This window comes from Hylobates moloch, unplaced genomic scaffold, assembly GCF_009828535.3.
Source record: "Hylobates moloch isolate HMO894 unplaced genomic scaffold, HMol_V3 SCAFFOLD_11, whole genome shotgun sequence".
Taxonomy (NCBI): domain Eukaryota; kingdom Metazoa; phylum Chordata; class Mammalia; order Primates; family Hylobatidae; genus Hylobates; species Hylobates moloch.
Window position 1 is genome coordinate 102,960,066 of NW_026652286.1, and position 20,856 is coordinate 102,980,921.

Sequence of the window (20,856 nt, forward strand, 5' to 3'; positions counted from 1 at the left end):
TGAGCCTCTGAGAATTTCGGTCTTTTAATAGCAAACAAACTTTTGGTTATAATATTTTAGTGAAAATGAAAATGTGGCCGGGTGCGGTGGCTCACGCCTGTAATCCCAGCACTTTGGGAGGCCAACGCGGGTGTATCACCTGAGGTCAGGAGTTTGAGACCAGCCTGACCAACAGGGAGAAACCCTGTCTCTACTAAAAATACAAAATTAGTCGGGCGTGGTGGCACATGCCTGTAATACCAGCTACTCGGGAGGCTGAGGCAGGAGAATTGCTTGAACCTGGGAGGCAGAGGTTGCGGTGAGCCGAGATCATGCCATTGCACTTCAGCCTGGGTAACGAGAGAAACTCCGTCTCAAAAAAAAAAAAAAAGAAAATGTACTAACTGTAACAGTTTGTACACCACTATATACATGTGAACATTTAATAAATATCATCTGCTAATGAACATATGGGATGAAATTTCCTTCTGATGAAAATGTGGAATCTAATACTTAAGTTTCCCTCTTTGGAACACTTGAATTGCTGTCATTAGGAAACAGGTACGTTATCCACTTAAATACAAAGTGTTTTAAAAAACTAAATTTTAAGGCATCCAAACTTTATTTAATCACTTGTACTGGAAAACTCGTGACAGGGTTATGTTTTGCCTTGACTTCTTAAATGAAGGATACCAAATATAACTTACTTTTTGTTTCTTGATGACTCACCACAATCATAAAGAACACTCATTATTATACAGTGTTCTAATACTTGCATATACTCTGAGGCTTTTGAAAATAGGCAGGACTATGTGTGTTTACATTCATTCCCAATTGCACCCCCATTCTTTCTGGTCTCCCCATTCCATCCCTTCTGGTGTGTGTGCAGCATTTCTGTGTGTGTCTTTTCTTTTTCTTTCTCTTACTATCAAACGGCATTCTGCTTTTCCCTTATGTCTACTTATGCAACTTATTCCCGGGTTCTTCTGACTCGTTTTTAATCCAGATGTAGGATAGAGAACCAGATAATGCTGCATTTTAAGCAAGAACTGTTTACTTGTCAGTATCTTCCCATTCTCAGTTTTTTCCTTAAAGAAAAGATAAATAAACATTAACATTTCAATCTGTCCTGGGATAAAAAACTGGAAAAACGCCAGTATTTAGACTTGGTCCCATGGACATAAAGATCTATTTTACAGTATTCTGAACTTATTCAGAGCACAGACAATATTAAAGCTTAGAGGCAAAGGCTTGCCAAAAAAATGCCTGGAGTTGTGATAAGGGTAGGCCAAGAAGACTGACATTTGCTTCTCACTATCAGGCAGGCCATACTCTTTTTAGGAGGGAGTGGACTCTTGGTGAGGTGAGAATAAAAACCACACTGTCTGGGACTGATTCTAGTACCATCAAAGGTTTGTTTAAAAAGCTGGTTGAAAAGAACTAAAATGCAGTACAAGATACATCTAACAGATGGTTCTTCTTAAAACAAATCCATCTCTACATTCTAAAATGTCTAGATCCCCTAATTCAATGGATAGTGAGCATGCAAAGCAAAGCAAAACTATTTTCCCTCACCCATGGCTACTGAATGCACCAACAGCTAAAAATGAAAGCCACTCCAAGCTAAAATGAGTTAAAACAGACTTTTAGAATTCTATGTATACTGTGGAGGTAAACACATAGTGTTATATCACTTATGCAACTATCAGCAATAAATAAATTTCAAAACCTTACAAGGTACAACACAGATGAACTGTGAAAACATTATGGTAAAAACAGAAGCCAGTGAGAAAAAAAACCCACATATTTCATGATCCCACTGATATAAAATATCCAGAATAGGCAACTATTAATATTTACAGTGGTTTGCCTAGGAGTGCGGATGGGGTTAGGAAAGACTAGGGAGTTATCTTTTTAAGTAACAAGGCCCAACCTAAAACCAGCCGTCTTTTTTCTCCTTTAAATTTGTTGTATTTATTGCTTTTATTTGCTGCAAGTTGATACTGAATTTTACAACCTTTCCATGGGCAAGTGGCAACAAAGGGAACTTAAAACAGCAAGTAAAATCCTATCTGAACTAATTTCATGGATAATCAAATTATTATTTTGGAAATTTGAAAATATACTAAACATTATATTTTCCATCCCTAGAAAGACAAGATACCTCTCAGAGATGTTCTTTAACAAATCAGTAAGTAAAATTAAATCCTCTTATGGAGCTTATCGGGAAAAAGTACCATGCACATCTTCCTTTTCTCCCTCTCAAATTTACTGACTGCCTTCAATACCACAAGGAATTTACCTTTTTTCTGTATGGCTTTGTTTCAGTATGTAAGTTTGGAATTAAAATAGGTTTGTTGAGAGTGATTAGTACATCTGCCATGAAAGCAAGGAAAAAAAATCATATTGGAGTCGGGCATGGTGGCTCACGCCTGTAATCTCAGCACACTGGGAGGCTGAGGCAGGCGATCACTTGAGGTCAGGAGTTCGAGACCAGCCTGGCCAACATGGTGAAATCCTGTCTCTACTAAAAATACAAAAATTAGCCAGGCGTGGTGGCAGGCGCCTGTAATCCTAGCTACTTGGGAGGCTGAGGCAGGACAATTACTTGAACTCAGGAGGCAGAGGTTGCAGTGAGCTGACATCACACCACAGCACTCCAGCCTGAGCAACAGGGCAAGATCCTGGCTTAAAAAACCACAACAACAAAACAAAAAAACACAGGAAACAAACCACATTGGAATTATCTGATTCAGAGTGGTTCCCATGTCCACTCTATAGAATCCATTTATAATAATATATAGGTAACAGATTCTACTTATATAACTGAAAGGTTTGTTCTACTTATTAACTCTTGTTAATAACATCATAAAGGGCTGGGTGCAGTGGCTCAGGCCTGTAGTCCCAGCACTTTGGGAGGCTGAGGTGGGTGGATCACCTGAGGTCAGGAGTTTGAGACCAACCTGGCCCACATGGTGAAACTCCCTCTCTACTAAAAATACAAATATTAGCCAGGTGTGGTGGCGTGTGCCTGTAGTCCCAGCTACTTGGGAGGCTGAGGCAGGAGAATTGCTTGAACCCAGGAGGCAGAGGTTGTAGTGAGCTGAGATCATGCTACTGCATTCCAGCCTGGGTGACAGAGCAAGACTCAGTCTCAAACAAAAACAAAACTATCATAAAGGCAAAACCTGAACTGATTATATATACTTGGAGTGGTAAAGGATGACTATTTCACATGCCTAACTAAATATCTTAGGAAGATACTTAACTAATATCTTAAGAAGATATTTAACAGATATATATATAACTGATTATATATACTTGGGAGTGGTAAAGGATGACTATTTCACATGCCTAACTAAATATCTTAAGATATTTAGATAGATTAATATTTGGGTTCCTATTTTCTTAAATGATTAAAATTATAATTATTCAGTAGGCAGTTCGTTACTCAGAAGGTACCAAGGTGTTTTCAATTACTGACTCTGGTAGTTTAGTAAAAACTTGGTTGTATCAACAAATAGCTATGATTTTTTGAAATTAAATATTTTGTCGGATGTGTGTTCATGTAAATTCTTCACAACTATTTTGACCCCGATTCAGGAATATGAACGTCAGTGGCTGCCGTGGATGACATTATTTTCCCCAAAAAGACACTATGTCTTGGCTGCTGGCAAGATGGCTGAATAGGAATAGCTCCAGTCTGCAGCTCCCAGTGAGACCAACACAGAAGGCGGGTGTCTGCATTTCCAATGAGGTACCCTGTTCATCTCACTGGGACTAGTTTGGCAGTGGGTACAGCCCACAGAGGGCAAGCAGAAGCAGGGTGGGGCGTTGCCTCACCCAGGAAGTGCAAGGAGCCAAGGAAAGCCGTGAGGGACTGTGCTATCTGGCCCAGATACTATGCTTTTCCCACAGTTTTTGCAATCCACAGACCAGGAGATTCTCTTGTGTGCTACATCACCAGGGCCCTGGGTTTCAAGCACAAAACTGGGCGGCTGTTTGGGCAGACACTAAGCTAGCTCTTCTTCTTCTTCTTCTTTTTTTTTTTTTTTTAAACAAGAAAAGTATTTATTGCTATGATTTACCTCTAAATTATAGGATTGACTATATCTTGTACAGTTTTTTATTTTATTTTATTTTATTTTAATTTTTTTTATTATTATACTTTAGGTTTTAGGGTACATGTGCACAATGTGCAGGTTTGTTACATATGTATCCATGTGCCATGTTGATTTCCTGCACCCATTAACTCGTCATTTAGCATTAGGTATATCTCCTAATGCTGTCCCTCCCCCCTCCCCCAACCCCACAACAAATGATTGCAACTCCTCTCCAGCAAGGGCACAAAACTGGACAGAGAATGAATTTGACACATCCACAGAAGCAGGCTTCAGAAGGTGGGTAATAACAAACTCCTCTGCGCTAACGGAGCATGTTCTATCTCACCCAATGCAAGGAAGCTAAGAACCTTGACAAAAGGTTATAAGAACTGCTAACTAGAATAACCAGTTTACAGAAGAACATAAATGACCTGATAGAGCTAAAAAACACAGCATGAGAACTTCACAAAGCATACACAAGTATCAATAGCTGAACGGATCAAGCGGAAGAAAGATAACAGAGAATGAAGATCAACTTACTGAAATGAGGCATGAAGACAGGATTAGAGGAAAAAAGATTGAAAAGGAACAAACAAAGCCTCCAAGAAATATGGGACTATGTGAAAAGACCAAACCTACGATTGACTGGGGTCCCTGAAAGTGACAGGGAGAGATGAACCAAGTTGGAAAACACACTTCAGAATATTATCCAGGACAACTTCCCCAACCTAGCAACACAGGCCAACATTCAAATTCAGGAAATACAGAGAACACCACTAAGATACTCCTCGAGAATAGCAACCCCAAGAGACATAATTATCAGATTCTCCAAGGTTGAAATGAAGGAAAAATGTTAAGGGCAGCCAGAGAGAAAGGTCAGGTTACCTACGAAGGGAAGCCATCAGACTAACAGCAGATCTCTCTACAGAGAATGGGGGCCAATATTCGAATTCTTAAAGAAAATAATTTTCAACCCAGAATTTCATATCCAGACAAACTAAGTTTCATAAGTGAAGGAGAAATAAAATCCTTTACAGACAAGCAAATGCTGAGGGATTTTGTAACCACCAGACTTGCCTTACAAGAGCTCCTGAAGGAAGCACTAAATATGGAAAGGAAAAACTGGTACCAGCCACTGCAAAAACACACCAAAATTCAAAGACCAATGACATTATAAAAAAACTGCATCAACTAATGTGCAAAATAACCAGCTAGCATCATGACGACAGGATCAAACTGCATATAACAATATTAACCTTAAATGTAAATGGGCTAAATGTCCCAATTAAAAGACACAGACTGGCGAACTGGATAAAGAGTTGAGACCCATTGGTGTGCTGTGTTCAGGAGACCTATCTCATGTGGGTCAAAGACACACACAGACTCAAAATAAAGGGATGGAGGAATATTTACCAAGCAAATGGAAAGAAAAAAAAGTGGGGGCAGCAATCATAGTCTCTGATAAAACAGTCTTTAAACCAACAAAGATCAAAAAAGACAAAGAAGGGCATTACATAATGGCAAACAGATCAATGCAACAAGAGCTAACTATCCTAAATATATATGTATCCAATACAGGAGCACCCAGATTCATAAAACAAGTTCTTAGAGACCTACAAAGAGACTTAGACTCCCACACAATAATAGTGGGAGACTTTAACACCCCACTGTCAATATTAGACAGATCAACGAGACAGAAAATTAACAAAGATATTCAGGACTTGAACTCAGCTCTGGACCAAGCAGACCTAATAGATAGCTATAGAACTCTCCACCACAAATCAACAGAATATACATTCTTCTCAGCACCGCACAGCACTTATTCTAAAATAGACCACATAATTGGAAGTAAAACACACCTCAGCAAATGCAAAAGAACGGAAATCATAACAAACAGCCTCTCAGACCACAGTGCCATCAAATTAGAACTCAGGATTAAGAAACTCTACCAGAGGTACAAAGAGGAGCTGGTACCATTCCTTCTGAAACTATTCCAATCAATAGAAAAAGAGGGAATCCACCCTAACTCATTTTATGAGGCCAGCATCATCCTGATACCAAAGCCTGGCAGAGACACAACAAAAAAGGGGAATTTTAGACCAATATCCCTGATAAACATCGATGCAAAAATCCTCAATAAAATACTGGCAAACTGAATCCAGCAGCACATCAAAAAGCTTATCCACCATGATTAAGTGGGCTTCATCCCTGGGATGCAAGGCTGGTTCAACATATGCAAATCAATAAATGTAATCCAGCATATAAACAGAACCAAAGACAAAAACCACATGATTATCTCAACAGATGCAGAAAAGGCCTTTGACAAACTCAACAGCCCTTCATGCTAAAAACTCTCAATAAATTAGGTATTGACGGGATGTATCTCAAAATAATAAGAGCTATCTATGACAAATCCACAGCCAATATCATACTGAATGGGCAAAAACTGGAAGCATTCCTTTTGAAAACTGACACAAGACAGGGATGCCCTTTCTCACCACTCCTATTCAACATAGTGTTGAAGTTCTGGCCAGGGCAATCAGGCAGGAGAAAGAAATAAAGGGTATTCGATTAGGAAAAGAGGAAGTCAAATTGTCCCTATTTGCAGATGACATGATTGTATATTTACAAAACCCCATGGTCTCAGCCCAAAATCTCCTTAAGCTGATAAGCAACTTCAGCAAAGTCTGAGGATACAACATCAATGTGCAAAAATCACAAGCATTCCTACACACCAATAACAGACAGAGAGCAAAATCATGAGTGAACCCCCATTCACAATTGCTTCAAAGAAAATAAAATACCTAGGAATCCAACTTACAAGGGATGTGAAGGACATCTTCAAGGAGAACTATTAACCACTGCTCAATGAAGTAAAAGAGGATACAAACAAATGGAAGAACATTCCATGCTCATGGATAGGAAGAATCAATATCGTGAAAATGGCCATACTGCCCAAGGTAATTTATAGATTCAATGCCATCCCCATCAAGCTACCAATGACTTTCTTCACAGAATTGGAAAAAACTACTTTAAAGTTCATATGGAACCAAAAAAGAGCCTGCATTGCCAAGTCAATCCTAAACCAAAAGAACAAAGCTGGAGGCATCACGCTACCTGACTTCAAGCTATACTACAAGGCTACAGTAACCAAAACAGCATGGTACTGGTACCAAAACAGAGATACAGACCAATGGAACAGAACAGAGACATCAGAAATAATACCACACACCTACAACCATCTGATCTTTGACAAACCTGACAAAAACAAGAAATGGGGAAAGGATTCCCTATTTAATAAATGGTGCTGGGAAAACTGGCTAGCCATATGTAGAAAGCTGAAACTGGATCCCTTCCTTACACTTTATACAAAAATTAATTCAAGATGGATTAAAGACTTAAATGTTAAAACCATAAAAACCCCAGAAGAAAACCTAGGCAGTACCATTCAGGTCATAGGCATGGGCAAGGACTTCATGTCTGAAACACCAAAAGCAATGGCAACAAAAGCCAAAATTGACAAATGGGATCTAATTAAACTAAAGAGCTTCTGCACAGCAAAAGAAACTACCATCAGAGTGAACAGGCAACCTATAGAATGGGAGAAAATTTTTACAATCTACTCATCTGACAAAGGGCTCATATCCAGAATCTACAAAGAACTCAAACAAAATTACAAGAAAAAAACAACCTCATCAAAAAGTGGGCAAAGGATATGAACAGACACTACTCTAAAGAAGACATTCATGTAGCCAACACACATGAAAAAATGCTCATCATCACTGGCCATCAGAGAAATGCAAATCAAAACCACAATGAGATACCATCTCACACCAGTTAGAATGGCCATCATTAAAAAGTCAGAAACAACAGGTGCTGAAGAGGATGTGGAGAAATAGGAACACTTTTACTTTTACACTGTTGGTGGGACTGTAAACTAGTTCAACCACTGTGGAAGACAGTGTGGCGATTCCTCAGGGATCTAGAACTAGAAATACCATTTGACCCAGCCATCCCATTACTGGGTATATACCTAAAGGATTATAAATCATGCTGCTATAAAGACACATGCACATATATGTTTATTGCAGCACTATTCACAATAGCAAAGAGTTGGAACCAACCCAAATGTCCATCAATGATAGACAGGATTAAGAAAATGTGGCACATATACACCATGGAATACTGTGCAGCCATAAAAAAGGATGAGTTCATTTCCTTTGTAGGGACATGGATGAAGCTGGAAACCATCATTCTCAGCAAACTATCGCAAGGACAAAAAACCAAACACCACATGTTCTCACTCATAGGTGGGAATTGAACAATGAGAACGCTTGGACAAAGGAAGGGGAACATCACACACTGGGGCCTGTTGTGGGGTTGGGGAAGGGGGGAGGGATAGCATTAGGAGATACACCTAATGTAAATGACGAGTTAATGGGTGCAGCACACCAAAATGGCACGTGTATACATATGTAACAAACCTGCACGTTGTGCACATGTTCCCTAGAACTTAAAGTACAATAAATAATAATAATAAAAGAAACTCATTCAAAACTGCAAAACTACATGGCAACTAAACAACCTGCTCCTGAATGACCACTAGGTAAATAACGAAATTAAGGCAGAAATAACGAAGTTCTCTGAAACCAATGAGAACAAAGAGACAAGGTACCAGAATCTCTGGGACATGCTAAAGCACAGTTGAGAGCGAAACTTAACAGCACTAAATGCTCACATCAGAAAGTGGGAAAGATGTAAAATCCATACCTTAACATCACAATTAAAAGAACTAGAGAAGCAAGAGCAAACAAATTCAAAAGCTAGCAGAAGACAAGAAATAACTAAGAACAGAGCAGAACTGAAAGAGACACCCGAAAAACCCTTCAAAAAGTTAATGAATCCAGGAGCTGGTGTTTTGAAGAGATTAACAAAATAGATAGACTGCTAACCAGATTAATGAAGAAGAGAGAGAATAATCAAATAGACACAATAAAAAATGATAAAAGGGATATCATCACTGTTCCCACAGAAATACAAACTACCATCAGAGAATACTATAAACACCTCTTCGCAAATAAACTAGAAAATCTAGACGAAAATTCCTGGACATATATACCCTCCCAAGACTAAACTAGGAAGAAGTCGAATCTCTGAACAGACCAATAAGTTCTGAAATTGAGGCAGAACCTCAAAAAAAAAAAAATAAAATAAAATAAAAATTCAACACTCCTTCATGCTATAAATTCTCCTGAAACAGCCTACCAACCAAAAAAAGCCTAGGTCCAGACAGATTCACAGCTGAATTCTACCAGAGGTATGAAGAGAAGCTGGCACCATTCCTAACAACAGAAAAAGATGGAGACTCCTCCCTAACTCATTGTATGAGGCCAGCAACATCCTGATTCCAAGACCTCGCGGAGGAACAACAACAAAAAAAGAAAATTTCAGGCCAATATACCTGATGAACATCGATGTGAAAGTCCTCAATAAAATACTGGCAAACTGAATCCCGCAGAATATCAAAAAGCTTATCCACCAGGATCTAGTCGGCTTCAACCCTGGAACGCAAGGCTGGTTCAACATATGCAAATCAATAAACGTAATCCATCACATAAAACAGAACCAATGACAAAAACCACGATTATCTCAACAGACGCAGAAAAGGCCTTCAATAAAATTCAACACCCCTGGCTGGGCATGGTGGCTCACGCCTGTAATCCCAGCACTTTGGGAGGCTGAGGCAAGTGGGTCACAAGGTCAAGAGATCGAGACCATCCTGGCCAACATGGTGAAATCCCATCTCTGCTAAAAATACAAAAATTAGCTGGGTGTGGTAGCATGCGTCTGTAGTCCCAGCTACTCAGGAGGCTGAGGCAGGAAAATTGCTTGAATGAGCTGAGATCACACCACTGCACTCCAGCCTGGTGACAGAGTGAGACTCCGTCTCAAAAATAAATAAATAAATAAAAATAAAAAATAAATTCAACACCCCTTCATGCTAAAAACTCTCAATAAACTAGGTACTGATGGGACATATCTCAAAATATTAAGAGCGATTTATGACAAACCCATAGCCAGTATCATACCAAATGAGTAAATGCAGAAAGCATTCCCTTTGAAAACCGGCACAAGACAAGGATGCCCTCTCTCACCACCCCTATTCAACACAGTACTGGAAGTTCTGGCCAGAGCAATCAGGCAAGAGAAAGAAAGAGCATTCAAACAGGAAGAGAGGAAGTCAAGGGTATTCAAATAAGAAGAGGGAAGGTCAAATTGTCTCTGTTTGCAGATGACATAATTGTACATTTAGAAAACCCCACTGTCTCAGCCCCAAAACTCCATTAGCTGATAAACAACTTCAGCGAAGTCTCAGGATACAAAATCAATGTGCAAAAATCACAAGGATTCCTATATGCCAATAATAGAGAAGCAGAGAGCCAAATCATGAGTGTACTTCCATTCACAATTGCTACAAAGAAAATAAAATACCCAAAAACACAACTTGCATGTTCAGCACACGCATCCCAGAACTTAAAAGGTGGAAAAAAAAAAAAAAAAAAGTACATCTTAATCCTTGCTACCAACGAACGTGACCTTATTTGGAAATAGGGTCTTTGCAGATGCAATCAAGTTAAGAGGAGGTCATGCTGGATTAGGGTGGGACCTGAATCCAATGACTGGCGTTCTTTTACGGAGAGAAACATTTGAAGCCAGTGGCGTAACAGAGAGACAGGCAAGGTCAGGTGAAGACGAACGCATATACTAAAGTACAATATCACATACTAGAGCTACAAGCCAAAGAACACCAAGGATTGTGGGCAGCTGCCACAGGCTGGAAGAGACAAGGAAGGATTCTTCCCTACAATCTTCAAACAGAGAAAGATCCTTCAAAGGGAGCTAACACCTGTAGTTCCGACTTCTGGCCTCTGACTATGAGAGAATAAATTTGTTTTAAACCATTCAGTTTGTGGTACTTTGTTGCAGCAGCCCAGGGAAACTCACACAGAGGGTAAAAGCACAAGAAACTAACAAAGTTAATATGGTCTTCCTGGTTCTCCAATCTTTTGGACAAATCTTTATTATTCACTAGTGGCTTTTCCTCTATCCCTTCCCAAACCTGAATATAGGTATTCCCCAAGGTATCCCCTTGGTTTTGGCTCTTCTATTTTTTCCTATTGAGATTGAATTTGCCACTATTAGTAGAAAAGTCCCAAGTTGGGAATCTCTCTTATCTTTTCTACTGCTTTTGAAATGACACTGCTTGATCATCATCCAAGCACAATTTACACAGAATTGACCTTGATAATTTACTCTCAAAACTGGATTCCCACCACCTTCCACTGATTTTCATACGGCACTAACTGCATTTAATAGATGCTAAAATGCTGTCAATTCATATGATTGCCATTATTCTCTATAGCACTAAGGAAGAAAAAAAGCAACAGCAGAAAACTGCCAGCTGTAAGACATATCTGGATTCAAAAATAACAAAATATGAAAAATTGTGACTTAGAATCAGTGGAATATAATAAAGTGTTACCATTATTTCCTAGTCATCAGAGTACTTTAACCTCTCCTGTTCTTTCAATATACATATTCAGTATCATCAGGTACTGAGTCTTTCTTTACAATGTCTTGTAGTATCTATTTTCTTTCACATGGTTTTAAATCTTCATTCACACCAAGATAAGTGCACTGCAATTGGTCTTTGAGACTGTCTCTGTACAACCAAACTCACTGCATGTCAATAACAGTTTTCCTAAAATATCTGCATATGTTTTTGTTTTTAATCCCTTTAATGTAGACTCCTCACTTCCTACCACTAAGATAAAATCCAAGCTTACTTGGCCTATTTGTGGCAGACATTGCTAGTTGCATACTCAATATCCACTTTGCTCTAATTTTGTTCAAGGCATTTAGGTACCCAACTAATATACATTATCTTCCCAGATTCCTTCGCAGCTAGGAAAGACTACGTGACACAGACTAGCAGAAGTTTTTTAGGGATTTCTGAGAACATAGGTGCTTTCCTGATACAAAGCATTGCCCCTTTCTAGAATACAAAGCTGAAGATGAAATGAGCATCTTATGGATGAAACCAACAAACTAAAGATGGCAGATTATAAATATACAAGTTGCCTAGGACACTGATTATATCGCAGATTCACTGTACCAGCCCTGGACTTTCATTCCTGAACACTTTGTGATAAAAAATCATAAGCGTTCCTATGCACCAATAACAGAGAGCCAAAACATGAGTGAACTCCTATTCACAATTGCTACAAAGATAATAAAATACCTAAGAATATAACTTACAAGGGATGTGAAAGACCTCTTCAAGAACTACAAACCACTGCTCAAGAAAATAAGAGAGGACACAAATAAACGGAAAAACATTCCATGCTCATGGATAGGAAGAATCAGTATCGTGAAAATGGCCATATTGCCCAAAGTAATTTATAGATTCAGTGCTATCCCCATCAATTTACCATTGACTTTCTTCACAGAATTGGGAAAAACTCCTTTAAATTTCATATGGAAATTTAATGAGATACCATCTCACACCAGTTAGAATGGCGATCATTAAAACGTCTGGAAACAACAGATGCTGCTGAGGATGTGGAGAAATAGGAAATGCTTTTACACTGTTGGTGGGACTATAAACTAGTTCAACCATTGTGGAAGACAGCATGGCGATTCCTCAAGAATCTAGAAATAGAAATTCCATTCGACTCGGCCATCCCATTACTGGGTATATACCCAAAGGATTATAAATCATTCTACTATAAAGACACATGCGCACATGTGTTTACTGTGGCACTATTCACAATAGCAAAGACTTGGAACCAACCCAAAATGCCTGTCAATGATAGATTGGATAAAGAAAATGTGGCACATATACACCATGAAATACTATGCAGCCATAAAAAAGGATGAGTTCATGTCCTTTGCAGGGACATGAATGAAGCTGGAAACCATCATTCTCTGCAAACTATCGCAGGGACAGAAAACCAAACACCACATGTTCTTACTCATTAGTGGGAGTTGAACAATGAGAACCCATGGACAAAGGGAGGGGGACATCACACAATGGGGCCTGTTGGCGGGTGGGGGGCTAGGGGAGAGATAGCATTAGGATAAATACCTAATGTAGATGAAGGGTTGATGGGTGCAGCAAACCACCATGGCATGTGTATACCTACATAACAAAACTGAACATTCTGCACATGTACCCCAGAATTTGAATTTAAAAAAAAGACAAAAATACTGCCAGAGAAAAAAGACAAATAAATAAATAATAAAGAAAAAATAAACAAAACTCTGCTACAGTTAAGTTACTGCAGAAGGGATTCCGTTACCTGCACTTAAATGCAACCCCTACTGAAACTAGGATTCAAGGCTCTTCACAGCCTGCGCTCAACCACTCCTTTATATCTTATCTCCCACTATTCCCTACACTTCCAGGCATCTGTACTTATCTACATCATTTTGCACTGAATTCACTGTTTACCAAACACACAATGCTCTTCCATACCTCTGTGTTTGCATATATGCTCTGCGTTTTTATGTTTTCACAGAAATGACATTCCCACACTTGGGTAAACTCTTACTTATTGCATAAGACCCACTCAAATATATAGTGGTAACTTGCTCTTTCTTTGTTGCAACCATACTACTTTGTTCAAACCTCCAGATGAGCACTTTTAATAGTTCACTGTAATCATTTACTTACATATCTGCTTCCCCAATTAGATGATTAACCTCTTCATTGCAAGGACTATGTGTTTTTCTTTATGTATCATCAATGTTTGCTTGGCACATGATAAGTTTTCAATACATATTTTAATGAAGAATAAAACACAAACTGGATTTAACTGTTTTTTGTGTATGTGCATCTGCCTTTGTCCCACCAGATATTATTCAATTATTTTTATCTTCCCCAATGTGCAACTTGTAAAGAATAAATGATAGTGCTAATAGCATCTCAAGCAAATCTAGTTATCATGTTTTACTCTTCTTTGTATTTCCTATATGACCGAGCACAAAACTTTTTATCTAACAGGAACTTAAAAATGTTTGAATTGACTTTATAGCACCAAGAAAAACACAGAAGGCATTATACCTATAGAGGAAGACTGTGGACTGATCAGAAGGTCCTCTTGGACTTGTTCACTTCCTGGAACTGTCTGCTGATCACTCAGTGAACTCTGAGATGCACTGACAGGCTGGGACACTTCCTCATGGACCTCCTCGTCACTTAATCTTTCTACTTTGACCCGGACATCTTCTTCGGTACCTAAAGGCAAGGTAGTTTTTGTGCTCTCACAAGTCACGTAATCAGCCATTCTTCTACTGGTCTCAGATGGACCAGGTAATTCTAAAGTCCGGGTATTTTCTGCTTGCTTAACTTTCTCAGGCTGAATCCTTCGATCAATTCCAAAAGGAAAAGTCCAGGGAAAAGCTAAGGAAGAGTCAACTGGTTGGTTTCTATTTTCTGAGTAGGAAGCTGAAGAATTCAATACCTGGGGTGAGCTTGTTTGTGTGCTACACTTTACAGGACTTTCAGGAGACATAACAATGTAGCTTTTGCGCTTTCTCCGGGATTCTCGGCAGACAGGAATCGTTCTTTCTACCACACTGCACTCTGAGGACACGGGAGAAAGGCTCCCATCTCGAGAAGTAAAATTGCAGTTAGAATTATTTTCTTGTCCAGCATCTAGACCCTTTTCAGGTTGGCTGTTGGGTGTATTCCATAAAATGCTTGATTTCATGAACTCTGAGCAGGTGCTGGCAACACTGAACATTTGCATATAGCTGGCTGCTGCTAGAACATCAATAATATTTTCTGTGTTAATTGATAGAGTGGCTGTGTAAGCATATTCTAAAAGAGGTATAAAGCCAGTCACTGTAACATGATGCAGATCCAACACATTCTTGTTCTCATCCTCGGCTTGGCCTACAAGTTTGGTGCGAAAGAAATCACTGCAAGCTGCTAGTACCACCTTATGTGCCCGGAAGATTTTGTCCTGGACACGAATAGTGATATCACAAAAATGTCCATCATTTCGCAGCATATTTAGCTTTCCAAGCATTTCCTGGCTGTGGGAAGAGGAGCTATGAGTAAATGTTTTCACACCCATCTTTTACTTCCTCTTCTACAGATGCTCTTCAAGGATGCAAATGAATCAGAAATGTCCTAAAAAATACATAAAATAAAGCATTAATTGATATTTTAGTGGTTTAAAATGTGATTTAGATCATTTTCATGTGGCCACCGTGCTAAATTAAAAAGCTGAAAGATGGTAGTGAGAAACTTCAACAGAGGGACTGTATAGAAATATATTCTCCTTATCTGCCTTCCAAACTGTCCAATCAGTAAAGTCTGTGAACCAATGTTTTGTTTTTTGTTTTGTTTTGTTTTGTTTTTGAGATAGAGTCTCGCTCTGTCACCCAGGCTGGAGTGCAGCGGGGCGGTCTCAGCTCACTGCAACCTCTGCCTCCTGGGTTCAAGCAATTCTCCTGCCTCAGCCTCCCGAGTAGCTGGGATTACAGGCACCCGCCATCATGCATGGCTAAGTTTTGTATTTTTGTAGAGATGGGGTTTCACCATGTTGGCCAGGCTGGTCTTGAACTCCTGACCTTAGGTGATAGGCCCGCCTTGGCCTCCCAAAGTGCTGGGATTACAGGCTTGAGCCACCATGCCTGGCCTGTGAACCAATGTTTTAATGAGCTGCAGGGCTGCAACAGTTTGTAAATAATGACAATTGTAGAGTGTCTTCTATGTGCCAGACAGTATTTGAAATGTTTCACATTTAATAATTAGTTGATTGTCATCATATCTCTGTCAGTAGGCATATTATCATTCCTGTTTCTAAATGTGAGCACGCAGCAGGCAATGCCAGTGTAAACACTAAACAATCCATTACATAATCATCCCTGTTAATGTTTCATGCAGGTAAATGTATAGAGGAAAAGAAAGATGGGAAAAAGAAAAAAAGGAAGTGGAAAGAAAAAAGAAAAAGATTTCAAGATGAATTTAAAAAGGTTGCCAGGTGTGGTGGCTCACATCTGTAATCCTAGCACTTTGGGAGGCCAAGGCAGGCGGATTGCTTGAGCTCAGGAGTCCAAGACCAGCCTGGCCAATATGGCAAAACCCTGTCTCTACAAAAAGCACATAAAAATTAGCCGGGTGTGGTGGCATGGGCCTGTAGTCCCAGCTATTTGGGACACTGATGTGGAAGGATCACTTGAGCCTGGGAGGTGGAGGTTGCAGTGAGCTGAGATTGCACCACTGCACTCCAGCCTTGGTGACAGAGTAAGACCCTGTCTAAAAAAATATAAGTCACAGACTATTCTAACTTGAGAAGACAAAATGATCAATTTGAGACTGTTCCATGTCAGACTTCACAGAAGGATAAGGCATAAATCTCTGTTCCAAAGCAGCCAGGTAAAGCTACTGAAATAATTATCTTGACCATAATTAGTGACAGAAGTTCAAATGTAAACTGAGTGCTCCACATACCCTTCCTGAAGTCAACTGACCACAATGAGACCCTAGACAGCCAGGGACTGGTCTACACAAACCATCATTTAACATATTTGCTGATTTAGGTCTCATAAAAATGAGATGAAGAGGAAGAAAATGGGAGGGCTATATATAAAGCGTTTTGTTCATTTATTGCATCCCAGGAGACTAGCTTCTGCTTTTAAAGCATGGCCTTCAAGAGTGCTTACTTTGGGATCATGTAGCTGAGGGAAGAAACATGCTTTCAGAGCAAGTGAATTAGTTATAATCCAGGGACCATCTGCATGAACAAAGGTGTGAAGGCAAGAAATTAAACAGCATATTTGGAAGACATGTGCATCAGAGTATTTAAAATGAAACCATTTCAATCTTGAATAGGCCCCAAACAATAGATAATGTACTACATTCTCAAGTGAGGCACAAGGGCACCTTATACAAGGGGTAGTGGAAAACTATTTTCAACCTTGAGTTACATCCACCTTCAGTCATCTTCCATGTTCAAAGAGTAGATATGAAAAGGATTTTTGCTGAGAGTAATCAGTTTGTTTTGAGTTGCAAACCCCATTCTACTTCCCTGCTTACTCCCCTGCAGGGAAAGGGGCTTCAAGGCATGCTGATCCTTTACCTCAGGTCTATGGAAAATATGTTACAACTGAAAAAACTCTGAAGGGCACGTAAGTCTGATTTAAACAACAACCAAGGCCAAGAAATTTGCCTACTATCTCCCAACAGTATATAAAGGCAACACAGTGCAGTGGTTGAAAGCACAGGCTCTGGAGCCAGAATGCTCGCTCTGCATGCTGGTTCTGCTATTTTTACCTGTGTGACCTTAGGCAAGTCATTAAACAAATCCTCTGTATCTTAATATATTCGGCGGTATAATAAATATAACACAACACACCTCATAGAGTTCTGAGGATTAAATGATCTAATACATGTTAAGTGTTTAGAATAGTAAGTAGCAACATAATCAACGCTACAGAAACATTAGTTGCTGCTGCTACTAACACTGCTATCAAAGACCTTTTCTTCCTGAAAGGGCCAGAAACCACAGCCAGCAAATGAAGAGGAGTGAAAGAAGAAAGTTGGGGAAGAGAGAAAGAAAGAAAAAGGAGGCAAACCACACCTGACTCTTCAACTGCAGGCCTGTAGTAGGCCTGAGGTGGGAAAGGAGTGAAAGCTTTCACTCTAAGTTTATTAGTTCTTGAAAAGATTGCTGGTATTTCCTGAAAGCGATCAGAACAGTTATTAAAACTTACTCTCCAGGAAGCTGGAGGGAGAACTAACTCCACAGAATAAATAAAATGGCTCATGAGTACCTCCCATAAGTCATGCTTGTTCACAGACATGGTACAAAGTCTGATATACTTAGAAGTATGGGATGAGAAGAAGGTGATGATGAGGAAATACATTCTCTACCATATATTTATCACATGCATTTCCCAATATGTCTGCGGAAACTCAGGCCCATGATATGCTCCATAATACAAACTTATATGGACAAATATATTTTGGATACACAGACATACCTCGTCTTCTTGCACTTTGCTTTATTAAATTTTGCAGATATTGTGTTTTTTACAAAGTGGAAATTTGTGGCAACCCTGCCGTCAGCAAGTCTACTGGTGCCATTTTCCACCAGCTTGTGCTCACTTCACATTTGTGTCATATTTTGGTAATTCTTGCAGTATTTCAAAATTTTTCATTATTATTATATCTGTTATGGTGATCTGTGATCAGTAATCTTTGATGTTACTACTGTAATTGTTTTGGGGTACCACAAACTGCACCCATATAAGACAGTGAACTTAATGTGTGTGTTATGACTGATTTACCCACTAGTCACTCCGCCATCTCTCTCCTCCTCCTCAGGTCTCCCTATTCCATGAAAAACAAGGATATTGAAATTAGACCAATTAATAACCCTACAATGGCCTCTAAATGACCAAGCGAAAAGAAGAGCTGCATGTTTCTCACTTTATTTTTTTTTTATGAGACGGAATTTTGCTCTGTCACCCAGGCTGGAGTGCAGTGGCACAATCTTGGCTCACTGCAACCTCCACCTCCCAGATTCAAGCAATTCTCCTTTCAGCTTCCAGAGTAGCTGGAAATACAGGTGCGTACCACAAAGCCCGGCTAATTTTTATATTTTTAGTAGAGAGAGGGTTTCACCATGTTGGCCAGCCTGGTCTCGAACTCCTGACCTCAAGTGATCCACCTGCCTCATGTTTTTCACTTTAAATGAAATGCTAGAAATGATTAAGTTTAGTGAGGAAGGCATGTTGAGAGCTGAGAGAGCCTGAAAGCTAGATCTTTTATACCAAACAGCTAGCCAAGCTGTGATAGCAAAGGACATATTCTTGAAGGAAATTAAAAGTGCTACTCCAGTGTACACACAAATAAGAAAGTAAAACAGCCTTATTGCTGACATGGAGAAAGTTTGCCTGGTGTGGACAGAAGATGAAACCAACCACAACATTCCTTTAAATCAAACCCTAATCCAGCACAAGGCCATAACTCTCTTCAATTCTGTGAAGGCTGAGAGGGATGAGGAAGCTGCAGAAGAAAAGCTGGAAGCTAGCAGAAGTTGATTCACAATGTTGAAGGAAAGAAGCCATCTCCATAACATAAAAGTGCAAGGTGAAGCCGCAAGTGCTGATGTCGAAGCTGCAACAAGTTATCCAGAAGAGCTAGCTAAGACCATTGATGAAGGTGGCTACACTAAACAACAGGTTTTCAATGTAGACAACACAGCCTTACACTGGAAAGAGACACGTTTAGGACTTTCACAGCTAGAGAGAAGTCAATGCCTGGCTTCAAGGCTTCAAAGCTTCAAAGGACGGGATGCCTCTCTCTTAAGCGGCTAATGCAGCTGGTGACTTAACTGGAAGCCAATATTCATTTACCATTCTGAAAATTCTAGACCCCTTAACGATTAGGCTCAATCTATTCTGCCTGTGCCCTATAAATGAAACAACACAGCCTGATGACAGCACATCTGTTTACAGCATGGTTTACTGAATGTCTTAAAAGCCCACTGTTGAGACCTACTGCTCACAAGACTGCTTTCAGTATATTACTGCTTTCCAGCAGTGCATCTGGTCATCAAAGAGCTCTGATGAGGATGTACATGATTGATGTTGTTTTCATGGCTGCTAATATAACATCCATTCTGCAGCCTATAGATCAGGGAGTCATTCTGATTTTCAAGCCTTATTATTTAAGAAATACATTTCAAAAGCCTATAGCTGCCATAGATACCGATTCCTCTGATGGATCTGCACAAAGCAAGTGAAAACTTTCTGGAAAAGATTCATCATTCTAGATGCCCTTAAGACTGTTTGAGATTCATGGGAGGAGGTCAAAATATCAACATTAACAGGAGTTTGGACAAAATTGATTCCAGCCTTCATAGATGACTTTGAGAGGTTCAAGACTTTCACAGAGGAAGTAACTACAGATGTGTTGGAAACTGCAAGAGAACTAGAATTCAAAATGCAGCCTGAACTGCTGCAATCTCATGATAAAACTTGAACAGATAAGGAGTTGCTCCTTGTGGGTAAGCAAAGACAGTGGTTTCTTGAGTTGGAGTCCACTCCTGGTGAAGATACTAGGAACACTGTTGAAATGACAATAAATGGTTTAGAAAACTACATAAACCTTGATGATAAAGCAGTGGCAGGGTTTGAGAGGATCAACTCCAATTTTTAAAAAATTTTAATTAATTTTTTTAGCTGGGCACAGTGGCTCACCCTATAATCCCAGTACTTTAGGAGGCTGAGGTGGGTAGACGGCTTGAGCTCAAGAGTTCAAGACCAGCCTGGCAACAGGGTGAAACACCATCTCTACAAAAAATACAAAAATTAGCTCAGTGTGGTGTCACATGCCTGTAGTCCCAGCTACTCGGGAGGCTGAGGCTAGAGGATTGCATGAGCTTGGGAAGCAGAGGTTACAGTGAGCAGAGATCAAGCCACTGTACACCAGCCTGGGTGACAGAGTGAGACCCTGCGTCTAAAACAAATTCAGAAAAGCTGGCAGAGGTTGGTTGGTTCATGAGGTTGAAGGAAAGAAGCCATCTTCATAACATAAAAGTGCAAGGTAAAGCTGCAAGTACTGATGTCAAAGCTGCAAGTTATCCAGAAGAGCTAGGTAAGATTATAATTTTTGTTTTAGAGGCAGGGTCTCACTCTGTCACCCAGGCTGGAGTAGAGTGGCATGATCATGGCTCACTGTAGCCTTGAACTC

The 20,856-nt window shown here is 39.7% G+C and overlaps 1 protein-coding gene across 8 annotated transcripts in view; it reads right to left on the reverse strand.

Annotated features, from left to right (window-relative positions):
• Positions 1-20,856, reverse strand: part of ZBTB44 (zinc finger and BTB domain containing 44) — an 88,889-nt gene that overhangs the window by 19,044 nt on the left and 48,989 nt on the right. For all 8 annotated transcript variants that reach the window (XR_009215529.1, XM_032167901.2, XM_032167899.2 and 5 more), the window contains exon 2: positions 14,209-15,282. Coding sequence is in view for 7 of the 8 variants with exons in the window: in XM_032167901.2 (XP_032023792.1) it covers positions 14,209-15,226 (1,018 nt within the window). In the remaining variant the exon portion in view is untranslated. The remainder of the gene's footprint in view (positions 1-14,208; positions 15,283-20,856) is intronic.